Below are 25,897 nucleotides of genomic sequence, written 5' to 3'. Positions count from 1 at the left end.
ACATGGGTCAATAGCGACATCTATTGCTGAACGAGAGCATTTTTACACAGCCAGTTATAAGAATACACACACACACACACACGCACGCACGCACACACACACACACAACGACCTGCTTCTCTCCCTTCGCATTCCTCGCCTCTCCCAGCGCGTTCACGCAGCTGCGGTCCGCGGGGGCGCGCCGGTTAACATATCGCAGCAGTCTTACTCTTAACGGCTAAAAATGAATTCAGTTTACGCAAACTTACACCTTACTTTACTAAAATTATAGAAACTTTGATTTATTTAAGGATCACTATGTGCCCGAACCCCATTTGTGCGCTTGTTTGTGAACTACTGAACACTGAACCGATCGATGTCCGACTCATGCAAAAGAATCGTTCTTCAGAATCGATTCATTTTGATGATTCGACTGAACCTAAACAAATTTTGTGAGTAAAGGTAGCTTGTGTGTTAGAATAATACAGATGTGTACCATCTGAAAGAACCAATATAACTGAATCGAATTAAGAAAACAAGTTAACCAGCCAAAAGTGGTGCGCTAACCATCAAACTGGCTTCATATCAGTAGGCTCCTGCCATAAATTTAGGTAGGGTTGATTCTGGGTCTTAGCGCTAGTTTACGATTTATGATAGCTTTATATTCTAATCGCTGAACACATCAGACACACTTTTGGCAGAATTCTAATGTCCTTGCGTTAGTCAGCCTGAAGGTGGCGCTCTAATGATGATTGACAGACTTCATTACACACGACAAACGCATTGAATGCCATCATAGAATTGTATTTATTGCGTCCGAATGTTGTTTTAGAATATTGCAGTGAGGAAAACAAAATCATGTCTATTCCCAGAACAAAAATAAAACACATAGGCTACAACAGAACTAAAAGCTATTCACATGAGTATGTTTAAACTAAAGGGTTTATACTTTCATTAATTTGATACGCTACTCCACAGGAAGAACAGACATGCCAACTAGTTACTGAACTGATGCAGACACAAAGTTATATATATATATATATAATATATATTATGCTATTTATTCCGTTCAATTATTATTTTTTTAATAAAAAAAAGACAAATAGCCTATATAAAGAAACAGTGACAAACTTAAAATTTAAATAAAAATGTCAAAATATTTACAAATTGAAACACACTTTGCAGCTTTCTTATTTTTTAAACACAATATTGTGTCTAGGTATTGTTGAATTTCTCATCTTAAAATGAAAAACATTAGCTTATTTCCTCCAAATTTACATTTGTGAATACTAAATTTAGCTTAAAGGAGTAGCAGATTAACTAACTAATATTCCTCATGATAAGATTTGTCATAAGAGAAAAAAAAACAACAACACATTTTTAAAGCACAGTTGATGAAGCGGACTGATAGCGTCTTGTTCTGTAGCGAGGTTTACAAGGTCAAGTGAAAATGAGAGCGTGGTGCAGTTCCATTATTCACCACAGATTTACATTGGAAATGTGTGGGGGCGCTGTAGAGCTGAGGAGGACTCTGTCCCGTTTATTATCATAAACACATGCCTGCCGAATCCAATCCATGCGCTACATTTTATAATATATCCTGCTCACTTTACGTCTAGAAAATCCGAAAATATATTTGTTGCAGAATGTTGAACACATTTATAATTTATTATTAATTCAGTGCATATAGAGGTCTATGTTTGGATGAATATTTTGGAGGGGCTTTGCCACACTTGTCCATATACGTAGGCCTACTTCAAATGGTCAGTCGGAGTTGTTTGATTTTGATGGGACTTTTTTACCTAGTCAGGTTGGGAGAACAAACCAGCTAGGTTTTAGCCTTCTAATTAGGTTAGTTGAAGTAGTTTATTATCAGCGGCGATGTTTAAACATTTTGTCACTGCGACGAGGAATGCGTAAAATGTAGCGCGAGGACTTCATGGATGAATCGAGCGAGTTGGTGAATCATTTTCACTCAAAGGAACCGATTCGCTGCAATGAACTTTTGAACATAAGCCAACCAAGACCCGCCTACATTTCTCTCCTCTCTTCTCCTGCTCGCAGTTCTAGTTCTCCAGCTTTCAACAAGTTATGTGCGGCGCTTAGTCAAATGTGATCTGAGGATAAAATAATCAGCTGGATCTGCCGGTTAACGGTTATTACAGCTTTCTTCTTGATTGGCTTTATTATTGGTGAGTTTCTCTACCTTTATAAGTATTTTTGATTATGTGCAATGCCTCTCGCGAGACAGGTTGTTTTTTAGACTGTCCTTTGTGCATAAATAATTTTGCCATAAAAACATATTGACACAAAGTTGCCAAATAGGGTTCGTTAGAAGTAGCAACTCATATGTTTATTAATTTTTCGTTGCTTATGGTCAAAATCAAATTGAGGTGTTTGATACCTGTTGGTCTCACCTGTCCTGATCTCCTGTGCTGCATTCCTCAGGTCTTGAATGTCTGGATTTAGGACAGGTGTGACTATACTGAGACCCCATAGATCTTTATTTAAATGCAGGTGTTTAAATACCTTTTATTTGGATAAATATGTTTACAGATAAACACAGTCTTGAAGAAATGTTCAAGGGTCCCACAACCATGAAATATCAGAGAATTTAGTCTAAACATTTCTTTTAAAGATCTGGGAAACTCATGGAAATAAATCAGTGATGTAGCCTATATTTATTTTCTGAATGCATTTTTTTGTGTGTGTAATTATGTTCAGCTCTAAATATTGCATTAGCTATAAATTGCTCTCTGTGAGTTAGATTCTTTCATAAACATGCTAAACCAAATCTACATGGAAAAGTCCATGAAAATCCATTCCACAAATGGTGTGTGTGAACCCCGGATGTTTTGCTCACTTTGTTTATTGTTGCTTTCAATGATACGTTACACAAAATAAAGGTTATTTTTGTAGAATTGGTGGTTCCATGAAGAATCTTTAACATTAATGGAACCTTTCCATTGTATAAAACATTCTTTTGATTCTTAAAATGTTCCTTACACTTGTTTCTTTGAGGAACTGTTCACTGAAAGGTTCTCTGGGGAACCCAAACTGGTTCTTCTATAGTATTTCTGTGAAAACCCCCTTTAGGAACCTTTATTTTTAAGAGTGAGTGCATTTATGATGTTTAATTTTGAACAGACCTTCATCATGACTTTCTCTTATGCGCATTAAACAGATGAATTGCTAATATTTCTCAGACCTGGTTTGGTGTAACGTGTGTGTTTCTCATCATCTTAGGCTGGTTTGCTCGACCTACTACTGTCAATCATGGACACGCGTCGAAAAGCTTCCTGCAAGACTTTCTGGATGAGATGCAAGCAGAGAATATTAAACACCATCTCAGGTGCCTTCAGATAAACTAGTCCTGATATTATTGAATGATATTAAGTGCATCTAAAACATAAGCTGGTGATACAACTGCATGTATTGTTGGCGGATTAAAGGTCATATAAATATAGGATTTGCATCCTTTTTAGGTAATTTATGAACTGAAAGTGTTTATTTTTTTATTTTGTTTATTTAATAATAGTGTTTTTATTTAGTTTAGGGAAGAATGTTTTAATGTGGAATGAATATTAATGTTGTAATGTGAATGATGGATATTTTTGGTGGGTTGATGTTGCAGCAGTTTTCTCATCCAAGACAAAGTTCTCCTGCGGGAGACATTATAAGTACTTTGACACACAGCCTGTTAGCCTAGTTGTCCTTCTCATTTGGAGATGAGCCAGTCTAGATTATGTTTGTCTCATGTTTGTCATATATAGGAAGTTCACCAGGCTTCCACACCTGGCAGGAACGCAGCAGAATCTGGATCTGGCGGAGCAGATTGGAGCCGAGTGGATGGAGTTTGGGTTGGACTCGGTAGAGCTGGTTCCCTACGACGTGTTGCTGTCATACCCAAATAAAACTAGTCCCAACTACATCTCAATAGTGGACCACCTGGGCAATGAGGTACTTACTGACAACAGAACCCAAACACACACAAACAAGGCTTCTTTTGAGAGAACCTGACGTCATTAGTGATAGTCATCATGACTCTCTTCCCTCTAGATATTGCAACTGATGTTGCACAATTATAAAATTGCAAAATGTTTTCCTCAAAGTTTCCTTGCACCCACACGCACTTCTTCAGGACAGACACATTTGAGTGCATTAGTGCCGCCCACATTTTCAGCTGCGCTGGTTCCGGGAAGTATTTTTATTCATTAATTGTTCCCATAGGGATTATAATATAGTTATTGTTAAAGTTTTATAAGCCATGAACCAAACCAATCAGCTACGAGGTGAACAACAACACTACAAAGTTTGATTTGAAGCAAAAAAAGCTTTTGAAAATCGATCAGACAAAAATACAAAGGTAACGGCTTTAGTGAACTACAATAAAGCTACTCGTTTACAAATGTTGAGAATATGAATAAAAACAATATATTACAAAATATGCATATATATATATATATATATATATATATTATATAAAACATTTCAATATTTTGAGTGTAAGGAGATCGACTCGATCATGTCATTCGCTGCTTCATGTGAGTGGGCGGAGCTATAAAACTACTTTGGCACGTGTTGCTTTTTTCGACTCTGATTGGTGTAATTGTCTGTACTGCATCATGGGTAATGTAGTTTCTCACTGCGAATTCCACTGTTAAACACAATTATTTTAAAACTAGCTGAAATAATGCAGGCTAGTGGCTTCAACAGAAGCAAATACCATCGATTAACAACCTCAGTGCTCACAGTCTTTAAAGATTTATTATTTAACGTTCAAAATCAATTCCCTTATGGAGAAAATAATGGAGTTTTTACTTTCTGGAACCCGACTGTTGTGTTCTATTTAGTCCAAAATTCTATCTTTTAAAAAATTGTCTTTTAAACCAAATTTTTAGAACAAAACAGACCTGATGATGTCATTGGAGGAAGTTCTTCAAAGAAAGACATTTATATTCTCTAGCTCTTTAGAGAGACATCCATGCACTTTATTTTAAGGATCTGAAGGACGTATAATGCGACTTCAAAATGTAATACCCCCCCAAAAACATATAAATCTAGAATCTTGAACAGTTAAATACTCAATACTGAACATGTTCTGTTCTCTCTCTCATGACATCAGAAGCCTGATGAAGAGCAAGTGTGTTTTTAAGGCCTTTATCTCGTCACGAGTGAGGCTGCGAGTAGCGGCTCCAGCTTGGTTGTGATGGTGACCGATGAAAGTACATGACGATATATTGATTACAGTGCATAATTCAATCAATAGCAGATGTCTCTCTCTCTCTCTCTCTCTCTCTCTCTCAGATCTTTAACACCTCTCTGGCTGAGCCGATCCCTGAAGGTTATGAAGATGTTACCGATATCGTTCCTCCTTATAGTGCTTTCTCTGCAAAAGGTCAACCAGAGGTGATGCACACATACCAAAGCCAAATGTAAAATCAACATGAAATCAAAACTGACACTGTTTATTGTCTCAATGCATGATCTGTGCTTGATTAATTATTGCATCTAAGTCAAAATGGAATAAAAGGGTTGTTCTCATAATGTTTCATCATTCAAAACTTATGACACTTATACTGCTATTCAAAAGTGTGCAGTTTTCATCACTGATAATAATCAGAAATGTTTCTTGAGCATCAAATCATCATATTATACTGATTTCTGAAGGATCATGTGACACTGAAGACTGGAGTAATGATGCTGGAAGTTCAGCTCTGATCACTGGAATAAATTACATTTTACAATATATTCAAATAGAAAACAGTTATTGTAACTTTTAATAATATTTCACAATATTACTGTTTTTACTGTATTTCTGAGCAAAAAAATGCAGGCTTGGTGAGAATAACATTAAAATAAATGTAACGGTAGTTTACGGAAGTAAAATTAATTTGCACACACACACACACACACACACACACACACACACACACACACACACACACACACACACACACACACACACACACACACGTGCGTCTCCAGCTGTAACTTGATGTTTGTGAATTGTAGGATGAACTGGTATATGTTAACTACGGACGGACGGAGGATTTCTTTAAGCTGGAGAGAGAGTTGGGAATAAACTGTACGGGAAAAATCGTCATCGCTAGATATGGCAAAATCTTCCGTGGGAACAAGGTAGCGTTTAAAAGTAGTTTGGATGTGATGTTTAACGAGTTATTTAATCTTCACATAAGAAAGAAAACCCTATGGGCTTTGAAGGACAGCTAATCCTCTGTCTGTGTGTGTGTGTGTGTGTGTGTGTGTGTGTGTGTGTGTGTGTGTGTGTGTGTGTGTGTGTGTGTGCAGGTGAAGAACGCGATGTTAGCGGGAGCTAAAGGGATCGTGCTGTTCTCGGACCCTGCGGATTACTGTGCGGAGGGCGTTGAGCCGTATCCCAAAGGCTGGAATCTGCCAGGAGGAGGCGCTCAGAGAGGGAACGTCCTGAACCTGAACGGGGCGGGAGACCCTCTCACACCTGGATACCCTGCCAAAGGTGCGAAAGAGACTCTCTAGGACATTACAGACTCATGAAACACAAGTTTTCTTCACTATTGTGACCGGGTGAAATCTCTTCTCGAACAAGAACAAATTAAGGAAGGGTTTGATTTCGTCTGTGGGAAATTGATTGGATGGTTGTGGTTTGCTATTGGTCAATCTCATTTGAGTGACAGGTTGCCCCGCCCTCATGTCAGTAAACACATCATCAGAGAGGAGATGTTGCTGCAAGAGGGAGGGGACGATATTTTGATTAATAATTATGAGGCACATGAATTTAAAAAAATTAACACTTCACAATAAGATTCATTAGTTAATATTAACAAACTAATGTAGTTATTAAATGTCTTGTAGAATACACCTACCGGTCCAGCATGGAGGACGCAGTGGGGCTTCCCGGGATTCCAGTGCATCCCATTGGATATGATGATGCAGTTCTCCTGCTGCAGTGAGTCAGACACTGATAAAAACAACTTGATGGAATACAATGTTTTTTTATTATTATTTAAAATACTCTTTTTCATTTAACAGTACAATAGTACTAAGCTGATCACATGCTTGTTTTATTGATTGAATAATGATATTTAAATATTATTTCATATTTATAATATAAGTTATTTAAGAGTACAATAGTATCATTCTAAAAGTAATATATTTCTTTATCAATTTGTTTCATTTTAGATAATTTAAATAATATAAATTTTTTTTATAATTGTAATAATAATATTTAACAATAATTAGTGGTCGACCGATATTGGTTTTTTCAATCTTTCAGAGCTCACAAATAAGAAGTTTTTGGTGCAATCAAAAACAAGGCACGATTAACATGACACACTAAACACTTAACAAAGTAAATCAAGCAAAGAGAAAACAAAACATGGCGACACATCACAAGGCAGAACCAGAACAAAAAGTCTCTCTCCTCGCCGGCAGTAGCATGTTCCTTAAGTACGGCTTCTCCAGGTGTCAAGCATCAGGATGATGAGGGTCCCGCCTCACATGGCACACCCACTCAACACATTACAAATGATTGACAGGCAAAACAGTCAATCAGCGACGGCTTGTGAATGTGAAAGTAAGAGAGACAAAAGAGACCAAAAAGAGAAACACAAAACACACCCAAAAACACTATAAACGTCCCTAAGGACGGAACAGGTAGATTTTTCTTCTTACGCACCCGACTCCTAATTACCTGGGGCGTTTCCAATCGACACCCAAGCGTCTACAGTCAACGCTTAATAATACATTTATCTGGGGCGTCTCCAATCGACACCCATAATCTTTATACTCTAGCTCTGCGTCTACAGTCAACAACTGGCTAGGAGTCGGACGACGTCTCGTCCCTTTTCCTATAACACTATCAAAGTGTCTAGTAAGCTTCCCTAACACACTTGCTGTGCAGCATTAACTAGACAGACTCCAGACAATGTCTTTGAATATGCTTTAATCACGGCCGGAGGATCTCAGAGAGAATCCCACCAGCAAAAACGAATACAACAGTTTTTATAGAATAGGAGCATGACAAAAATGACATGATACTTTACATAATTTCCCTACAATGTGATTGGTTCTTCATATGCAAACCCTTCTGTTACTTGATAGAAGCAACTTAGATCTCAAATCATTAAAGGTTAGAAGTTCAGTTGATGACTCAATATGTCATGAGACTATTCTAGACTGTTATATTTTTGATATTGTCTAGTCAGCATCTCAGAATTTTCCACTGGTTTCGACACAATTTTTGTGTGTAACGAGTACATGTTGTTTGAGTGGTCGAATGTTAGAATTATGATTAGTTTGATAAACAGTTTTACTATTTTTTATTAAAAAATCCATCACAATAGTCATAATGAATGGGGGAAACTGTTTTTTAACTGTTTAAAGTTGATCACATTCTTGTTTCATTTAATTGAAATTTGCAATATCATTTACAGTTTGTTTCTTTACCTCACCTGAAACGAGTCATTATATGATGTCACTTCCTGTAGGCATATGGGCGGGCCTCTTCCTCCGGATAACTGGAAGGGTTCACTTAACATCTCGTATAGACTTGGACCGGGATTCATGGACAGATTTCAGCAGAAGTACGAGACTTTCCTTCCTGTAAATCAACAATGAAACTCTAATGTGAAACAGGTTTTATCCAGTGTTCAGATTTCTGTGCTGAGAATGTATGACAATAGTGCATATTTAACTACATAAAGCCCATTTCCATATTTAAGATTAACAATAACAATAATTAACAATTAAGTCTTAATGTACTGTGATTAATGGACAGTGCTGATATATATTAGTTCAAATCATTTCACCTGTGGTGTCTTGCTTTAAGAATGAATTTAATATGAAAATAATGTAGGGAATGACTTGTTTGCATCGTAAAAAGTTTTTTAATTAAAGAAGTAAACTGTGATTATGTTCAGTCAGTCAGACAGTTCCTATTCTGAACCAAAGTCAAAACCTCAACCATTAAATCCCTGACTTTTAACCCCACAACCTCTGATCCTGCTGTTCTGAAGTGGGACTTAAACTTTACACAATCTTAATCAGCTTACACACACATATTCACACACTCCTGGTAATCATTAACTGATTTGAATGCATGATGTCAGCAGTACAGAGAGGTTTGTGCGCTCGGCGATCTCATGAAGGGGCAGAGGCCACACGTTTGCTTCTCACAACACACACTCACAGAAAGATTCACACACACTTCTGTGGCTCTGTTGTTTTTCAGTAGTGAATTCTGGAGGTCCGCCAGTTTACACAATGGCTTTGTGTTTGGCGAGCCCATTTCACACACACACACACACACACACACACACACACACACACACACACACACACACACACACACACACACACACACACACAGAGAGAGAGAGAGAGAGAGAGAGAGAGAGTCTGCAGGCTATAAATAGCATAATGAAGCATGTATTTCTTTTTATGCATCTCGTGGATTTCTTTTATCCAAATTGACTTACGTTTAAGGGCCTTAAAGTGTCGTTCACCAATAAGAACCAATGAGGTTCAGTCTCGTGTTACGCATCACGTTTGAGCTTCTGCAAGAACCAATGAGGTTCAATCTCGTGTTACGCATCACGTTTGAGCTTCTGCAAGAACCAATGAGGTTCAATCTCGTGTTACGCATCACGTTTGAGCTTCTGCAAGAACCAATGAGGTTCAGTCTCGTGTTATGCATCACGTTTGAGCTTCTGCAAGAACCATACAAAACATTTAATAAAATGACTTAAATACAGAAAACAATTCCAAACTGAGTTTTCTTTCACATTTTCTAGCGCTAGAATGGTTTAAAATCGCTTGAATGTTTAAACTGACAGGACCTAAAACACATGCAAATGATGAACTTTAGCTCTATGATGATTAAACTTTGCAATAATCAGAGAATCGTCTGCGTTTTGAACCGTGGTTCCTGGTCTTTACAATCCCTATACTTGACATCGCACATCCTGCAGTGTGACTATCTGTGATATCGATGCTAAAACGATATATCATGAAGCCCTAGTCGTTATCATTAGTTGTCGTCCTTGGTGTGAACAGGCCTTTATCTGGGAAAGAGTACAGGAACACATTCAGTCTCATGTAAAATACTGAAGCTGTTGAATAAAGCATTGTTTTGTCTTTGTGATATTTTAGTAAAGTACGTATGAACATCCACACCAACAATCAGGTGACCCGTATCTACAACGTGATTGGCTGGATCCGAGGAGCCGTGGAGCCAGGTGACATTACATTATCTGGTTTATTTTGGGGGTCATTTTTCGGAGTTGAGCTACACTCTGTTTGAGAGTTTGCGTAGCTTTATTTTATACTGTCTAGTTGAGTTTGGTTGTGTGTGTTCAGACAGGTACGTGATTCTGGGCGGCCATCGTGACGCTTGGGTTTTCGGAGGGATTGATCCCGTGTCAGGAGCCGCTGTGGTGCACGAGAATGTCAGAGCGGCTGGAAAACTCATGAAAAGAGGTGTGTGTCATCTCACCGTCTAGTTTAATGCCTGTTTAAACAGGACACTTATTGTGTTCTCAGTTTCTTTGGTGATGACCATGTGTTTGTGTCTCTGTGTGTGTCAGGTTGGAGGCCGAGGAGAACGCTGATCTTTGCCAGTTGGGATGCAGAAGAGTTTGGTCTGCTGGGATCCACAGAATGGGCAGAGGTACGAGCAAATGAATGAAAGAAGGAACAAATGAGTGACTGAATACATGAATCAATGTATTTTAATTGATTGAATGCATAGAAAATTTAACTAATGATGAAATAAATGAATGATTGATTTGATTGATTGATTTAATGAGAAAATGCCTGAATGAATCATTGAATATTGGAAAAAATTGCACAAAAGAATGAACAAAAAAATGCATGAATAACAATTGAATGAATGAACTACAGAATCAATGAACACATGAATGAATGCTTGATTGAATGAACAAATTACAGATAAGGTGAATGAACCACTGAATGAATGTACTAATGAATAAATGAATGAAAAGTTGAATGGAAATAAAAAATATGAATGAAAATATGAATGAATGAAACGACTGCATGAATCTACTCTCCCTGTATCTCAGTTTGCTGAAAGCTGCTGTTCTTCTGTGTGTTTGCAGGATAAAGCCAGAGTCCTGCAGGAGCGAGCCGTGGCCTACATCAACGCAGACTCTGCTATCGAGGGTTAGTGACACACACACACACACACACACACACACACACACACACACACACACACACACACACACACACACACACACACACACACTCACTCACTCACTCACTCACTCATACACACACACACAGACACACACACACACACACACACACACACACACACACACACACACACACACACACACACACACACACACACACACACACAAACAAACACACACACACACACACACACACACACACACACACAGTATCTGAACAAGATGAAGTCAACACTGCATTTACTGCTTTTACTGTCTATCAGAGATACACTCATAATGGAGTGTGTGTGTGTGTGTGTGTGTGTGCAGGTATGTACACACTGAGGGTCGACTGCACCCCCTCCCTACACACTCTGGTTTATGACATCACAAAGAAGGTGAGATTCAGTTTAGAAAAGTTAAGATCTATGTATCTGTCTGTCTGACTATCTATCTATCTATCTATCTATCTATCTATCTATCTATCTATCTATCTATCTATCTATCTATAGTTCTATCGTTCTGTTTTACTATCAATATTTCTCACTGTATAAATGCAAGTGATGTTAATATGTGATAAAGTGTAAATAGCTTGTTTCTGAAGGTTTTGAGTCCAGAGGAAGGAGAGGAGGGCATGAGTCTGTACGAGAGCTGGCACAAACGAGATAACTCCACAGACAGAGATGCACCATGGTACTGACGTGCAGCTTCAGGAACATGATGATCATAATCATCTATAAGACCATCTGACTGATTATAGATTCATGACATGCATCTCAAATGTGTGTGTTCTCCCTGCAGGATCAGTAAACTGGGCTCTGGTAGTGATTTTGAAGCGTATTTCATCAGATTAGGGATTGCGTCTGGAAGGGCGAGATACACTAAAAACCGGGTGAGTGTGTTTGTGTGCAACACTGTATTTATTTAAGTCCTGTCAGTGTTTACATCTACGCAAAATAGAGTTTAAATTTGCAGCATTTAAATTGTTTTGTACCACCATTTCCCCCAGAAAACTGAGCGCTACAGCAGTTACCCGGTTTACCACAGCGTGTACGAGACCTATGAGATCGTGGAGCGCTTCTACGACCCGAGTTTCCGCAGGCTGGAGGCGGTGGCCCGTGTTCGAGGTGGACTGATCTTCAGTTTGGCTGATTCTCTGATCTTACCTCTGGACTGTACAGAATACGCCTCGTCTCTCAGCAAATACGCTAACAGCATTCACCAGCTAGCACTGAAGCATCCTGACGCCATGCAGCAGTTCGGCATCTCATTCGGTACGCAAACTATCCATCATTTAATATGCAAGATTAGTATGATCAAATCATGCACTCTAGCCGCGTTTTTGTCCAGGAACAATTTGTCCCAGGAACTTTTTTTCCCCCCGGACCTGTTGCTGTCTGCGTTTCCACCGCGGTCTAAAGTACTGTGAAGATTAATAAAGTAATACAAAATAATAATAATTAAAATAATAATAAAATAAAAAATAAATAAAATAAAATAATAATAATTTTAAAATAAAATAATAATAAAATAATTAATAAAGCCTGAGCCTGAAGTGTTTCCTGGGGAAAGTTCATGCGGTGGAAACACGGCTTCTGAAAAATAAAGGCTCTTCATTGGCATTAAGTTCCATGAAGCACCTTTAACATCCATGTAATCTTTCCATTACACAAAAGATTCTTTATAGTGGAAAACGTTTCTTCCGATGATTAAAATGTTATTCACACTCAGAAAAAATGGTTCTTATAAAGAGGACCTATTATGCTTTTTCTATGGAGTTGCAACTATGGAGAATATGGGAAAATAATGTGTTTTTGAACATTCAAGCACGAAACCCTGTTCTAGTAGAGCCAGAAACAAAACCAAGACTTTGAAAAAGGACATTATAGGTCCACTTTAAGAAGTGATCACTGAAAGTTTCTTTGAAGAACCAAAACTGGTTCTTCTGTGCCTTTGCTGCAGTGGCGGTTCTAGACCACAGTAACTGGGGGGGCCAGGCAGGGGCCACTTGTGCTTTTAGGGGGCACACCTTTAACATTCATCTTAACCTATTTTCAGTATTATTTCAAGTCATTTTTCACCATGTCATGCATGACTGCAATCTCTAGAAAAAGCTAATAAATTATATTAGCTAAGCTAATAAAACAATTTCAATTCAAATGAATGTTTCATTATGTTTAATTGTAGTGTGATATAATGATCAATAATAACACATTTTTAGCATCTAAGCACATCTAGGCACTTTTTTACACCTGGGGTGGGCGATATGGCAATAATATCATATCACAATTTTTTTTTTTTGGGGGGGGGAAAATCACGATTTTATCACGATTCTTATTTCATGTTGGTTTTACTATTTTGCATGTGACTGAGCATTACAGCCAAACTAATGTCCCTATTTTAAAAGCAAAGTAACAAAATATAGGTAACAAAATATAAGATAAAAAAAAATGGCAGACATTTATCTTTGTCACTATTTTCTTTGTTATAAAAATTAAGAACAGAGATACATATTACACATACACAACTTAATATACAAATGAAATAAACAGTGCTTTATTTTTTCAGCTATAGGTGTATTTAACAGTAGAATTGAAGAAAGTAATTAAATGAACACATATGAAAATAAAACACAACAGACTTAAAGTTCTCAGTCAAGAGCAGTGAATGATTTCCTCTGTGTGTTTTGTTGTTTTATTAACATTAAAGGGATAGTTCTCCCCCCAAAAAGTCATAATTTACTCTCTTAAGTTGTTTTAAACCTGAATAAGTTTCTTTATTCTGTTGAAAATAAACGTTATTTGAAAGAATGTGAGTAACCAAACAGTTGATGTACCCCTGTGACTTCCATAATATATTTTTGTCCTACTATGTATGGAAGTCAATGGGGACCAGCAACTGTTTGGTTTTGGGTGAACTATCTCTTTAAGGACAAGCGGCAGCATGTTTATTATTAGGGCTACTGTCTCTTTAAGAACTGCACGCGACGCGTCTAATATACACGCATATGACAAGCAGATTTTAATTAATTTTCTCTGTTTGCTTTCACTTTAGACATAACCAACTTTGTTTGTGTAAACATTGTCTGTATTTGACAGTATTAGCGCACTATAAGACTCAAAAGATAACTTAGTCCAGTAACAGGCTTTTAGTGCATGCGCGCGTCGAGTGTACGCGCTCACTAAAGCGCATATTTGAACAGCGCATCAGCAGCGAATGACCTGTTTAACCGGCAAGGCTTTAAAGCACATGCAAATAATGAACTTTTGTGAACTGCAGTGTCCCGTTCCTCTGCGTTAACATTTGATGTGAATATACGTCGTGCTGCAGTGTAGCCTATAGATGAAGGCGCCGCAACTGATAAAATGCGCAGTTGTTTGGTGTGATTTTACGATTCCAAATTTAGGGGGGCCAGAGGGGGGGCCAAGCTTGGTGACACGGGGGCACTGGCCCCCCCGGCCCCCCCTCTAGAACCGCCACTGCGTAAAAACACCCTTTTATAACCTTTATTTTTTAAGAGTGTAGCACTTAAAAAAAAGTGTGCCATAGATATGAGTATAAGAATTGGATGCATCCCATCTCTCCACATGCAGTTATTTCCATGTCAAATGCAAAACTCTTGATTTATCTCCTGACAGTCAACCTCTTTCTTTATCATGTGTTTCTAGACTCTCTCTTCTCAGCGGTTGAGAACTTCACAGTCGCAGCGAGAGACTTTCATCAGCGTCTTGATCAGCTCGACACTTCTAAGTATGAATGACAAAACAACAGCACAGTCTTCAGCACTAAACGCTAGGTTTGAGTTTACGCACAGGTTAGGTGTTGTGTCACAGTGCTGTTATAGAGTCTCATGGCCTGTTGATGACGTGTTCCTGTGTCACATCTCATGACACATTACAACTGTTACCTTATCTTTATCTGTCTCTCAGTGCCCTGGATGTGCGGATGGTAAATGATCAGCTGATGTATTTAGAGAGAGCTTTCATTGATCCGTTGGGTTTGCCTGGAAGACCATTTTACAGGTAAAGCACAATCTATCATTACACTGTGAAGTTCATAACTCACGTTTAAACCTTAGGATTAGTGGTTTAAGTCTAAAAACAGAAACAATCACACGTTTTCTAGTATTAGAGCTCTGAAGAATGACTTTTTCTTGGTATGGTTCGCTCCTACCCACAATGCACTGTGAAATGCCAAATTTAGCATAACCTGTACTTCCATTAAGAAGGTAATAACACTCAACAGTGTTTTGTGGATCAGTTTAAGTATTACCCGTGTCTGATTAGATGTTTTCTGGTCCATGCACAAACAACATGTTTGTCTTTTTCTCTTTTGTTTCTTCCAGGCATGTCATCTTCGCACCCAGCAGTCACAATAAATACGCAGGCGAGTCTTTCCCAGGGATTTATGACGCCCTGTTCGACATTGAGAATGCGGTGAACCCGCAGAAGGCCTGGGACGAGGTCGAACGCCAAATCAGCATCTCTGCCTTCACCGTCAACGCAGCCGCCGGGACGCTAAAGCCGGTCGTCGGACAGACAGACTTCCTTTAAATCTGCTTTTCAAAACATGCTATTGATGCACGACTACAACATGTCAGCAAAATAGTTAACATGTCAATGTTTGATCAAACGCAGCGACTATAAGGACCTGACATGCAGATCTGTCTCTCGCGAGCGAGCGGATAGATCGTCAATATTAAGCAGATTTCTTTCATCCAAAGAGATTTGCAGGGATGGCATTCATTTCTTTAATTTAGTTCACAATCTTATTCAGTTAGGGTTAACTGTAATGTTACTGTCAGCAACCCTGATCTAGAACCAATAGGCAATCACTACCGACATATTTTACAGGTTTTACAGTGTTATTTTTGATGAAGTGTACTGTACAATGTCATAAAGTTGAACATTTCTATTGACTTGCATTGTAAATTGTAAAAGCAATGTTTTTTGTTGCTTGCAAATCTTGCCTAAATTGTGACATTTGAGAGAATTATTTGTAAAACTATTCTTACATACACATGTAGAATTACAAAACATGCAAATAGAACTTGTTTCTTAACTAGTTTAATGTTTACAGTAACATGAGAGTCTCATGAACCGTAGATTCACAAAAACACATTTATATTTCATCCTGGGGGATTAGAGTGTAAAGCAAGAACAGTCTGCGGCTGCGCTCATCCTACACAATCTATATTATCAGATTATTATGAACTCCAATAAAATAAATCAATAATCTCACAGATTTGCCAGATCATACAGCGGGTGAGGATGCAGGTTTAGTTGATCACTGCTGTCTGAGAGCCTGAGCGTGTCGGCGGGAGTCAAGCGATCATTTTCTCTTGGTCTTGATCCTCTTTCTTCTCATTGGTCGGTTGAGGCTTTGGAGGGGGCGTGTCCAGCCGCCCCCAGGTTATAGGCTCCGCCTTCTTCATGACCACCTCCACTTTAGAGGCCATCATGTTAACAACACTCTTACTGATGTCAATCACCTGTCAAACACACAATCATATATCAACAAAACGACCCAAATACACTGCAAAATCATGAACTTTGAATTCTTCTTTTGTCATTAATATACAGAGACAAAACCATTCAATGGATCATGTCTAATAAACAACAGGTATTGTGCTTTTCCCCTTATTTGTGCTGTAACGCCATCTAATGGATGAAATTCACACTATAAATCATTGAATTGAAGTGTTAAAGGGATAGTTCACTTTGAAATTATTTTTTGGTATGTTTTAGCTTACCTCAAGGGCATCCAAGATGTAGGTGTCTTTTTTTCCGCAGTAGTTTCAATTTTGATATTTTTAGGTCAAACCGTTCTTGTCTGTCAGTCATATAATGCAGGTCTATGGTCACGGTCTCAAAACACAAGCACAGAGTCCAAATTAAAACAATTCCCCGTCGTCCAAATTAAACAATTCCCCATCGTAAGTACACATTGATGGCCTAAGACACGAAACGAGCGGTTTGTGTGAGAAAACGAACAGTATTTATATCGTTTTTACCACTTATACACAGCCACGTCCAAGTGCTCTGATCTGACGTGTGCGCAGACTGGTGCATAGATATATACACACTAGATGTCGCCTTGTCTACGGCAGTTCGTTGGAACGAATGTCTTTAAGGCGACATCTAGTGTGTATATATCTATGCACCAGTCTGCGTACACGTCAGATCAGATCACTCGGACATGTCTGCGTATAAGAGGTAAAAACGATATAAATACTGTTTGTTTTCTCACACAAACCGCTCGTTTCGTGTCTTAGGCCATCAATGTGTACTTACGATGGGGAATTGTTTAATTTGGACGACGGGGAATTGTTTTAATTTGGACTCTGTGCTTGTGTTTTGAGACCGTGACCATAGACCTGCATTATATGACTGACAGACAAGAACGGTTTGACCTAAAAATATCAAAATTGAAACTACTGCGGAAAAAAGACACCTACATCTTGGATGCCCTTGAGGTAAGCTAAAACATACCAAAAATGAATTTCAAAGTGAACTATCCCTTTAAGTCTCTTTTTCTAACTTTTTAGTACTAATGTAATCCAATCAAATATGGCATAAATAAATGGATGTATGAGAATTACATAGTTAAACAAATGTAATATATATTATAAGTCAACTATATTTACTTTTTCTTCCACAAACTTATTTAAAAAACAAACAAACAAAAAAACAAGTTTGTATGTAGGCACAATTTATATTTGTCTAACCAGTGTTGTTTTAGTATTATATATATACTATTTAAGTATTTATTATTTTGAATCAGATTTATTTTATTTTTATTTTCAGCTTTCATTTTAATTTCAGTTTTAGTATTTTTGTTATTTGCTTTTGTCATTTTTTATTTCTTTTAAGCTTTAATTTACTTTTTATTTCATCTTTAGTAATTTCAGCACTTCAACTTGAAATTATTTCTTTCAGTTCTTCCAACATTTCACATTTTATTTTATTTTCATCTAATATTTATATTTCAGCTTTATTTCAACAACACTGTTGTCTACAAAGTAATTTCATGCACTTAAGTAGATTTTAGAGAAAAAGTTTTTAAGGTCAAAAACAAATTCAAACTGTTCAATGCAAGTGTAAAATAAATAAATTAATAAATATTAATATAATAAATATTAATTAAATTAATAAGTTTATCAAATTATCTGAACAAATTGTCTTATTATAGTTAACTTAAAAAAAACTTTAACTAAAATAAACATCAACTGAAATCAAATTAAATATTAAAAAAACGTTAACTTATTGTATTTAAGCCATTAAAAATGAGACAAAAACCACAACAAAATTACTAAACCTTTAACCAAAGTTAAAATGCAAAATATAAAAAATAAAAGCTAGTTCAAAATATGAATAAATCAGTAATGTTATCTCAATGACACCAAATGTGTTTTATCGACAGATAATGGATGGTCACTGAAACTCACCCCCCACAGGCTCATCTTCAGCTCAAACTCTTTTTCTCCATCAAACATCAGACGCATTTTCAGCTGCAGAAAAAATCATTCATCAGACAACAAAAGTACAGACCATTAATAAATAACATCACCACACTGGACAATGGCAAAAACACACAGGGCGTCGTTACACTACATCCTTATGCATCGCTTTCTGCCACGACTTTTACGTGCTTTTCCCAAATCACGGAAGTGACCTCGATGTCCGGGTTAGCGGTAACATTAGCCATCAGGCAAGTGTTATTTAAATAAACTCCTGATGTACTTTCCAATGCCTCGTTTTATGAGTACAGAACCTATTTGTACTACTGTATAAGTTTGGTTCCATTCTGGGCATTATTAGTGGGGTGATTTACCAGATACAACCCTGGATCCATTAGCGCCTGCACTAAACCATCCGGCTGATATCTCTAAATAAGCTCTAACTTTAATAATGTTCAACCAAGGGAAAAAATGCTTCTGGGGGGTGTTTGGCTCGAGGTCATGGTTGACAAAGGACCCTAGGTTGATTTTACTCCGAACTTCCCTTTAATGAAAAACTGGAAAAGGTTAATAACAGTAAATGATAATCAGCACGCACTTTATCACACACACACACACACACACACACACACACACACACACACACACACACACACACACACACACACACACACATTTACATGCAAACAAATAATCTGTTAGTAATCAGATTGACGGCTCGGACTGAAAAGCCTTCATGTAAACACCTTAATTGAATGAACTCAAACCAAATGAAATTTCGATCGGATTGGGTGGTTTATTCCTTTTCTAATCCGATCGAGAGGACATGTAAACACTTGATCAGATTGAAAACCGAATCTGGAAAGTACTGTGTGTGTGCAATGACGTAATGCCGCATGATGCGTACGAGCTGTTGTAGTTGTTGAATGAAGTGTCATGAATGACCAACACAATCTCTCGGCCTTCAGTCCTTCTTTCAGACTCTCATCCACAGTTTCGGGTGCAGGTACGGGTGTTTTTACTGCGGGATAAATATAAGCAGCACGGCACAACGGGTCATGTGCTCATTGTCTCCTAATTAGGACCCGACCCGTAATATAGAAATATTAAGTCTGCTGTTTAAAACAATCAAAGTAGGAGAATAGTATGTGCAAACAGCGGGAAATATTCGTGCAGTGTGTGTATGTCAAAAACTCAATTCCCATTTGAAGCTTGTGATATAAACACACACATCAACCTGATCATTTTATTTATCGTTCATGTAAACACTACGTTTGGATTCATCAATCAGAATGAAATAATTCCAACTGAAACAAAAGTTGTGCATGTAAACATGGATGAAAATATTCATATAGACCTAGCCTATTCATAGATCATATTCACATCACAGAATTAAACTCTTATTAAAAATAGTTTACAGAGACTAAAGTGGAGCTGAATTATTATCTTATATTCTCCAGTTACACACATATGAGACCTGTCACTGAAATTAGGTCAATTTAAGCTTGAAATAAAAATATACTCACAGTAGTGTAATGTCTCCAGTTTATAATGTGGATCATTCTTCAGATCAGAGAGCAACTTCACTCCTGAATGTCCTATTTTATTTCCAGACAGAACCAGTTCTCTCAGGTGTTCAGGGTTTGATCTCAGAGCTGAAGTCAGAGCAACACAACCTTCATCTGTGACGCCACAATCACTCAACCTGTAGAGAACAATGACACACACTTCACCTTCTCAGATCAGATCAGATCACTGATCAGAGATCAGTCAAAAAAAGGAGGCAAAAAGGCTTGCGAAATTCTGCTCTGTTTCAGCCATTATAGGGAGCATGCAAATATGGAGACGGAGATCTTTTGTTTATCCTTAATGTGTTGAGTATTAAAAGAGCACCGTCCTTCGGATGAGACGTTAAACCGAGGTCCTGACTCTCTGTGGTCATTAAAAATCCCAGGATGTCCTTCGAAAAAGAGTAGGGGTGTAACCCCCGGCATCCTGGCCAAATTTGCCCCTTGGCCTCTGTCGATCATGGCCTCCTAATCATCCCCATATACTGACTGGCTTCATCACTGTCTCCTCTCCACCAGTAAGCTGGTGTGTGGTGAGCGTTCTGGCGCAATATGGCTGCCGTCGCATCATCCAAGTGGATGCTGCACATTGGTGGTGGTTGAGGAGATTCCCCCCTTCTATGTAAAGCGCTTTGAGGTCTCAAAAAAGCGCTATATAAATGTAACAAATTATTATTATTATAAATGTAAGGACCTGTACAAGTATGCGAGCCATGAATTGTAGACCTGTCACTGTGTCAAAGACTCTTCCCAGAGTATTTGGATCTTGTTTTCTTTGTAATGTCTTTCAGGTCCAAATAAAAGCATTCAAATGTGTGCGTGCGTGAATGTGTGTGTGTGTGTGTGATTTCACAAAATTATAAACAATCCTTTATAAAGTGTCAATGCAGAAAGATGAACATAATTAACAGTAAGAATGAATCCAGCATGTTCTTCATTTCTCAGTTCTGACTGTGTTGAGCTCGAGTCTGTTTAAAGTCAAGAGACTGAAATGTTGATTGTGTGTGAAAGTGTGTATTTCAGTGTGACTCTCAGTCCTGCAGTTTCATGTTATTGAGGATCAGCTCATGTGTTCAATCATTTACAGCTCAATAATCTGAACTCACAGCAGCAGAAAGAGGCTGAACACTTCAAATATACTTTACATTGTGATTCATGTGTGAGAGTCAAATATGATCTTACCCCAGTCTCTCCAGTTTACAGTGAGGATTCTGTAGTACATCAGACAGCAGATTCACTGATTTTCCTATTTTATTCACAGACAGATCCAGTTCTCTCAGGTGTTCAGGGTTTGATCTCAGAGCTGAAGTCAGAGCAGCAAAACCTTTATCTGTGACGCCACAATAACTCAACCTGTCAAGAGATGAAAATCAAATAACATAATTTAAACACCATCAAATAGCTTTCCAACAAATGTAAAAATCTTATCCAAGGTTCATGGTCAAATGTTTCCATTTACAACGTGTTTTCTGCCACGGTAAGAAATGTAGCCAATCACAGACATGTTTGCTGATCTCTTCTTTTTTTTTTTGTGAATCCTCTCATTTACAAAAAGACCGATTTTCTTCATGCAGTGTAGACAACTTTATTGTTTATAATGGAACTTTGTGAGATTGTGGACTGTAATGACAAAAGTAATGGTTTGTAAATAATCTTAAATGTCTCATTGTACATTGCTATTCTTGTTATGTAAGAGTCATTGCTACACATTAAATCTGCACTTTACTAGAGAACCATCACTAATTTCACAAACTCAGTGATTTGATTCTTAATTGTCAATTTCACAGTAAAATTAAAATTTGAAGTTTTAGTAAACTTTAATCTAAACATCAAGTAAATGTTTAATTGTCCTTCTAATAGTAAAATTTAAATGTATGACTAAATGTAAACCATACATCAAATGTTTTTTAGGAGATTTGAGCTACTTGATAAATGAGCTGTTTCTCCAGTTGTTTGCTTGGTCTTCATTTCTTTATCATTTCTTTGAAATATTTGAAATATTTAAATTCCTTCATTATGTGCAAGAACATTCAACTAGTAAACCTGAATTATTTACTCACACACACATTTTCAGACTTTGTTTGAATGCATGAAGGAATTTTACATTGTCACGGTTTAGGAAACACATCAAATACTGACCACTGAACTCTAGACAACATCTGCAGCACTGAAGATTTATGAACTGTTATTTTCCTGATGTTTAACAGTGAACTGATTGTTCTGATTGATACTTACTGAACTGATCTGGATTCTTTAATCACAGGAAGAAGCTTCTGAAGAACCTTTAGTTTTTCAGTTTTATTGACTTGTCCAACAAAATCATTAATATCAAACTTGTCCAGTTTCTCCTCTGATGTCAACAACACAAAGACTACAGCTGACCACTGAGATGAAGAGAGTTTGACTTCCTTTATTCTTCCAGATTTCAGATACTGTTGTATTTCCTCCACTAGTGAACGATCACCCAGTTCATTCAGACAGTGGAACAGATTGATGGATTTCTCTGGAGAGTCAATGGTCCTGATCTTCTTCTTGATGTACCCAACTGTTTCCTCATTGCTGTCAGATCTACTTCTCTGTTTCATTAGTCTTTGTAGGAGAATCTGATGAGACTCCACTGACAGACCCAGAAGAAACCGCAGGAAAAGATCCAGATGTCCATTTTTACTCTGTAGAGCCTCATCCACAGCTCTCTGATGCAGCGCAGATAATGAAACATGTTCTTCTGGTGAATTGAGCTGAAACCAGCCCTTCACTTTAGACAGCAAACTCTGTTTGGTAATTGAGTCAAACACATTTATGTTGTTGTTTATATAGTATAGATGCACATATAGAGCCGCTAGATGTTCCTGAACACTCAGATGAACAAAGCAGAAGACTTTCCCCTGATACCAGCCAAACTCCTCTCTGAAGATCTGAGTGCACAATCCTGAGTAAACTGATGCTTCTGTCACATCAATGCCACACTATCTCAGGTCTTCCTCATAGAAGATCACATTGCCTTTCACAAGCTGCTGAAAAGCCAGTTTCCCCAGTTTGAAAATCATCTTTTTGTCTGTGTCCTTCTTTTCGTTGTACTTTGTGTCTTTGATGCTAATCTGTGCCATCAGGAAGTGTGTGTACATCTGAGTGAGAGTCTTGGGAATCTCTCCAGTCTCTGCTTCGCTCAACATCTTCTCCAGAACAGTGGCTGAGATCCAGCAGAACACTGGGATGTGGCACATGATGTAGAGGCTCCTTGATGACTTCAGGTGTGAGATGATTGTATTGGCCAGACTCTGATCACTGATTCTCTTCCTGAAGTATTCCTCCTTCTGTGGATCATTGAAGCCTCGTACCTCTGTCACTCGATGGACACACTCAGAGGGGACGAGATCGGCTGCTGCTGGTCTGGAGGTGATCCAGATGAGAGCAGAGGGAAGCAGATTCCCCACAATGAGGTTCGTCAGCAGCACGTCCACTGAGGCTGATTCACTTACATCACACAACCTCACATCGCTCTGAAAATCCAGAGACAGACGACACTCGTCCAGACCATCAAAGATGAACATCACTTTATATTTGTCTTTGGATATTTCCATTTTTTTAGTTTCAGGGAAAAAGACATGAAGAAGATCTGAAAGACTGAGTGTTTTGTCCTTCATCAGATTGATCTCTCTGAAAGGAAGTGGAAATATGAGCTGGACGTCCTGGTTCTCTTTCTCTTCAGCCCAGTCCAGGATGAACTTCTGCACAGAGACTGTTTTTCCAATGCCAGCGACTCCCTTTGTCAACACAGTTCTGATGGGTTTGTCTTGTCCAGGTAAAGGTCTAAAGATGTCACTGCATTTGATCTGTGTGTCCTCTGTTGCTGCTCTCCTGGATTGTGTCTCAATCTGTCTCGCCTCATGTTCATTACTGATCTCTCCACTCTCACTCTCTGTGATGTAGAGCTCTGTGTAAATCTCATTCAGGAGTGTTGGGTTTCCCTGCTGTGCTGTTCCCTCATACAGACACTCAAACTTCTTCATCAGATTTGATCTAAACCTGTTGAGGACTTCATGGCTGTAAAATTAAAATACCACAGTATTAACAAACACAATGTCTTTTTTTAACCATACATTTTGTTGAAATGTAATACCTGATATCATGTTGTGTATCTCCACTCTTAAAATGTATTGGCCGAATCATAGACGCATCACTCCTCATAGACACACAGCTGGGCTCTGGTTCTGATCTCTTCTGATGAACTGAACTATAACATAAATATATTAAAGTTAATACATTGAATTACTGTATTCAAAAATCACATATTCATTTATCCTTAAAGAATTTATTTTCACAATGTTGATTAAAAAAAAACTGTAAAATGAACTAATTGCTCTCATATACATCTCTCATGTTTGAGTAACACAACATACACTAAAATATTAGCTACACATAAAAATAACTGTAAGCAATTTCCAAAAAGATTGATTACTGATAATGTTCTGATAATAAAAAATGCCATATTATAATCATATTTTTATAGAAATGTATTACTACCTGAGATCATGTTGTGTATCTTCACTCTTAAAATGTACTGGATGAGCCATAGACGCGTCACTGGGCTCTGGTTCTCTCTTCTGATGAACTGAACTATAACATAAAAAAAAAAAATTATTGGCGATAATATTTTAATATAAGTTCTTAAAAGGTATTTTAATAAATAAATAAAAACTGGCTGGTTTAATTGTTTTCAATAAAATTAAAGTTTTTAACTTAATAAAAACATCTTTACTATAATTTAAAGATAATTGAATCTAGAGTTTATTCAAAATACCTGCAACCTGGATAAAAATCTTCATCTCTGGATGTTTGAGTTTCATCCATGATGAAGCTGAACAGTTGAAACAGAATCTGATCTTCACCACTGACTCTGAATGGAAATGACAAACAATAATTCAGCTGAACGGAACCTGAGATTCAGAGAAACAGGATCATGAGACGCGGCGTTCACTCAAATATACAATGTTAATCGTGTATTAACACAAATGCTAAATAAACCACAGACAACACGAAACAATGAAACCATGTTTTGCTCTAAAATGAAAAATATCAAACACATATAAAATAACCATTATGTCCTTTAGGGGAAATAGGCTAATATTGGCCTAAATAAATGCGGAAGTCACCTGTAAAACGTCTCGAGAGGTGTGGCAGCGAGGTCAACTTGTGGCTTTTGAAGATTATTCTTGAAGAGAAATAAACAAGTGGGGAGAAGGAGAGGCGGGTGTTGCTGTTGTGCAGTCATGGAGGAAGATTCTGAGGAATCGATAATGGAGGACAGGGAAGGATTTACGGAGATATATTCGGGGAAAAGTAATAAAAAAAAGAATGCTAAACGTAAGAAATCTAAGGATCAGGAGGATAGCGAAGATATGATAGAAGCAATGCAGGATTAAACAAAAAAAAAGACAAAAGAAAACCAAGAAATAATAAGAGAACAAAATGGACACAAAATTATGCTGACATTTGAAAAGAGTACAGGAATTTATTTACATCCAATAGGACTATCCAAGGCGATCGATAAAATCATTGGGGCAGTTGTTTTGGCTAAGTGTTTGGGGCAAGGGAGAGTTCTGATCATAGTGAAAGATATTGGGCAGAAAAACAAACTTCTCAAGATAAAAGAAATGAACGGAGAAAAGGTCACAACCAAAGAGGTTGGAGTAGAA

At 37.7% G+C, this 25,897-nt stretch overlaps 1 protein-coding gene and 1 pseudogene across 2 annotated transcripts in view; one reads left to right on the top strand and one right to left on the bottom strand.

Moving 5' to 3' along the window:
- Positions 1–24,775, bottom strand: part of LOC309505877 (NLR family CARD domain-containing protein 3-like) — a 58,094-nt pseudogene extending 33,319 nt beyond the window's left edge. The window contains exons 1-5 of the transcript XR_014211820.1: positions 24,726–24,775; positions 24,322–24,435; positions 22,437–24,245; positions 21,384–21,554; positions 20,160–20,338 (exon numbers count right to left, since the gene is read on the bottom strand). The product of XR_014211820.1 is annotated as an NLR family CARD domain-containing protein 3-like (transcript). The remainder of the gene's footprint in view (positions 1–20,159; positions 20,339–21,383; positions 21,555–22,436; positions 24,246–24,321; positions 24,436–24,725) is intronic.
- LOC309506264 (glutamate carboxypeptidase 2-like) lies at positions 2,032–16,298 on the top strand. Its single transcript, XM_082180025.1, has 19 exons — positions 2,032–2,171; positions 3,226–3,331; positions 3,753–3,939; positions 5,287–5,388; positions 5,995–6,120; positions 6,292–6,478; positions 6,835–6,928; positions 8,469–8,564; positions 10,132–10,217; positions 10,339–10,458; positions 10,566–10,648; positions 11,097–11,160; positions 11,505–11,572; positions 11,779–11,867; positions 11,976–12,066; positions 12,184–12,448; positions 14,843–14,924; positions 15,104–15,196; positions 15,520–16,298. Exons 2-19 carry the CDS (start codon positions 3,300–3,302, stop codon positions 15,725–15,727), a joined length of 2,073 nt encoding a protein of 690 aa, XP_082036151.1. The 5' UTR covers positions 2,032–2,171; positions 3,226–3,299; the 3' UTR covers positions 15,728–16,298.
- Positions 24,776–25,897: the final 1,122 nt, after the last annotated feature.

The sequence above is a fragment of the Leuciscus leuciscus genome (assembly GCF_965113295.1).
Source record: "Leuciscus leuciscus genome assembly, chromosome: 9".
NCBI lineage: Eukaryota > Metazoa > Chordata > Actinopteri > Cypriniformes > Leuciscidae > Leuciscus > Leuciscus leuciscus.
Note: the sequence above shows the minus strand (reverse complement) of the source record. Positions and strands in the feature narration are given on the sequence as shown.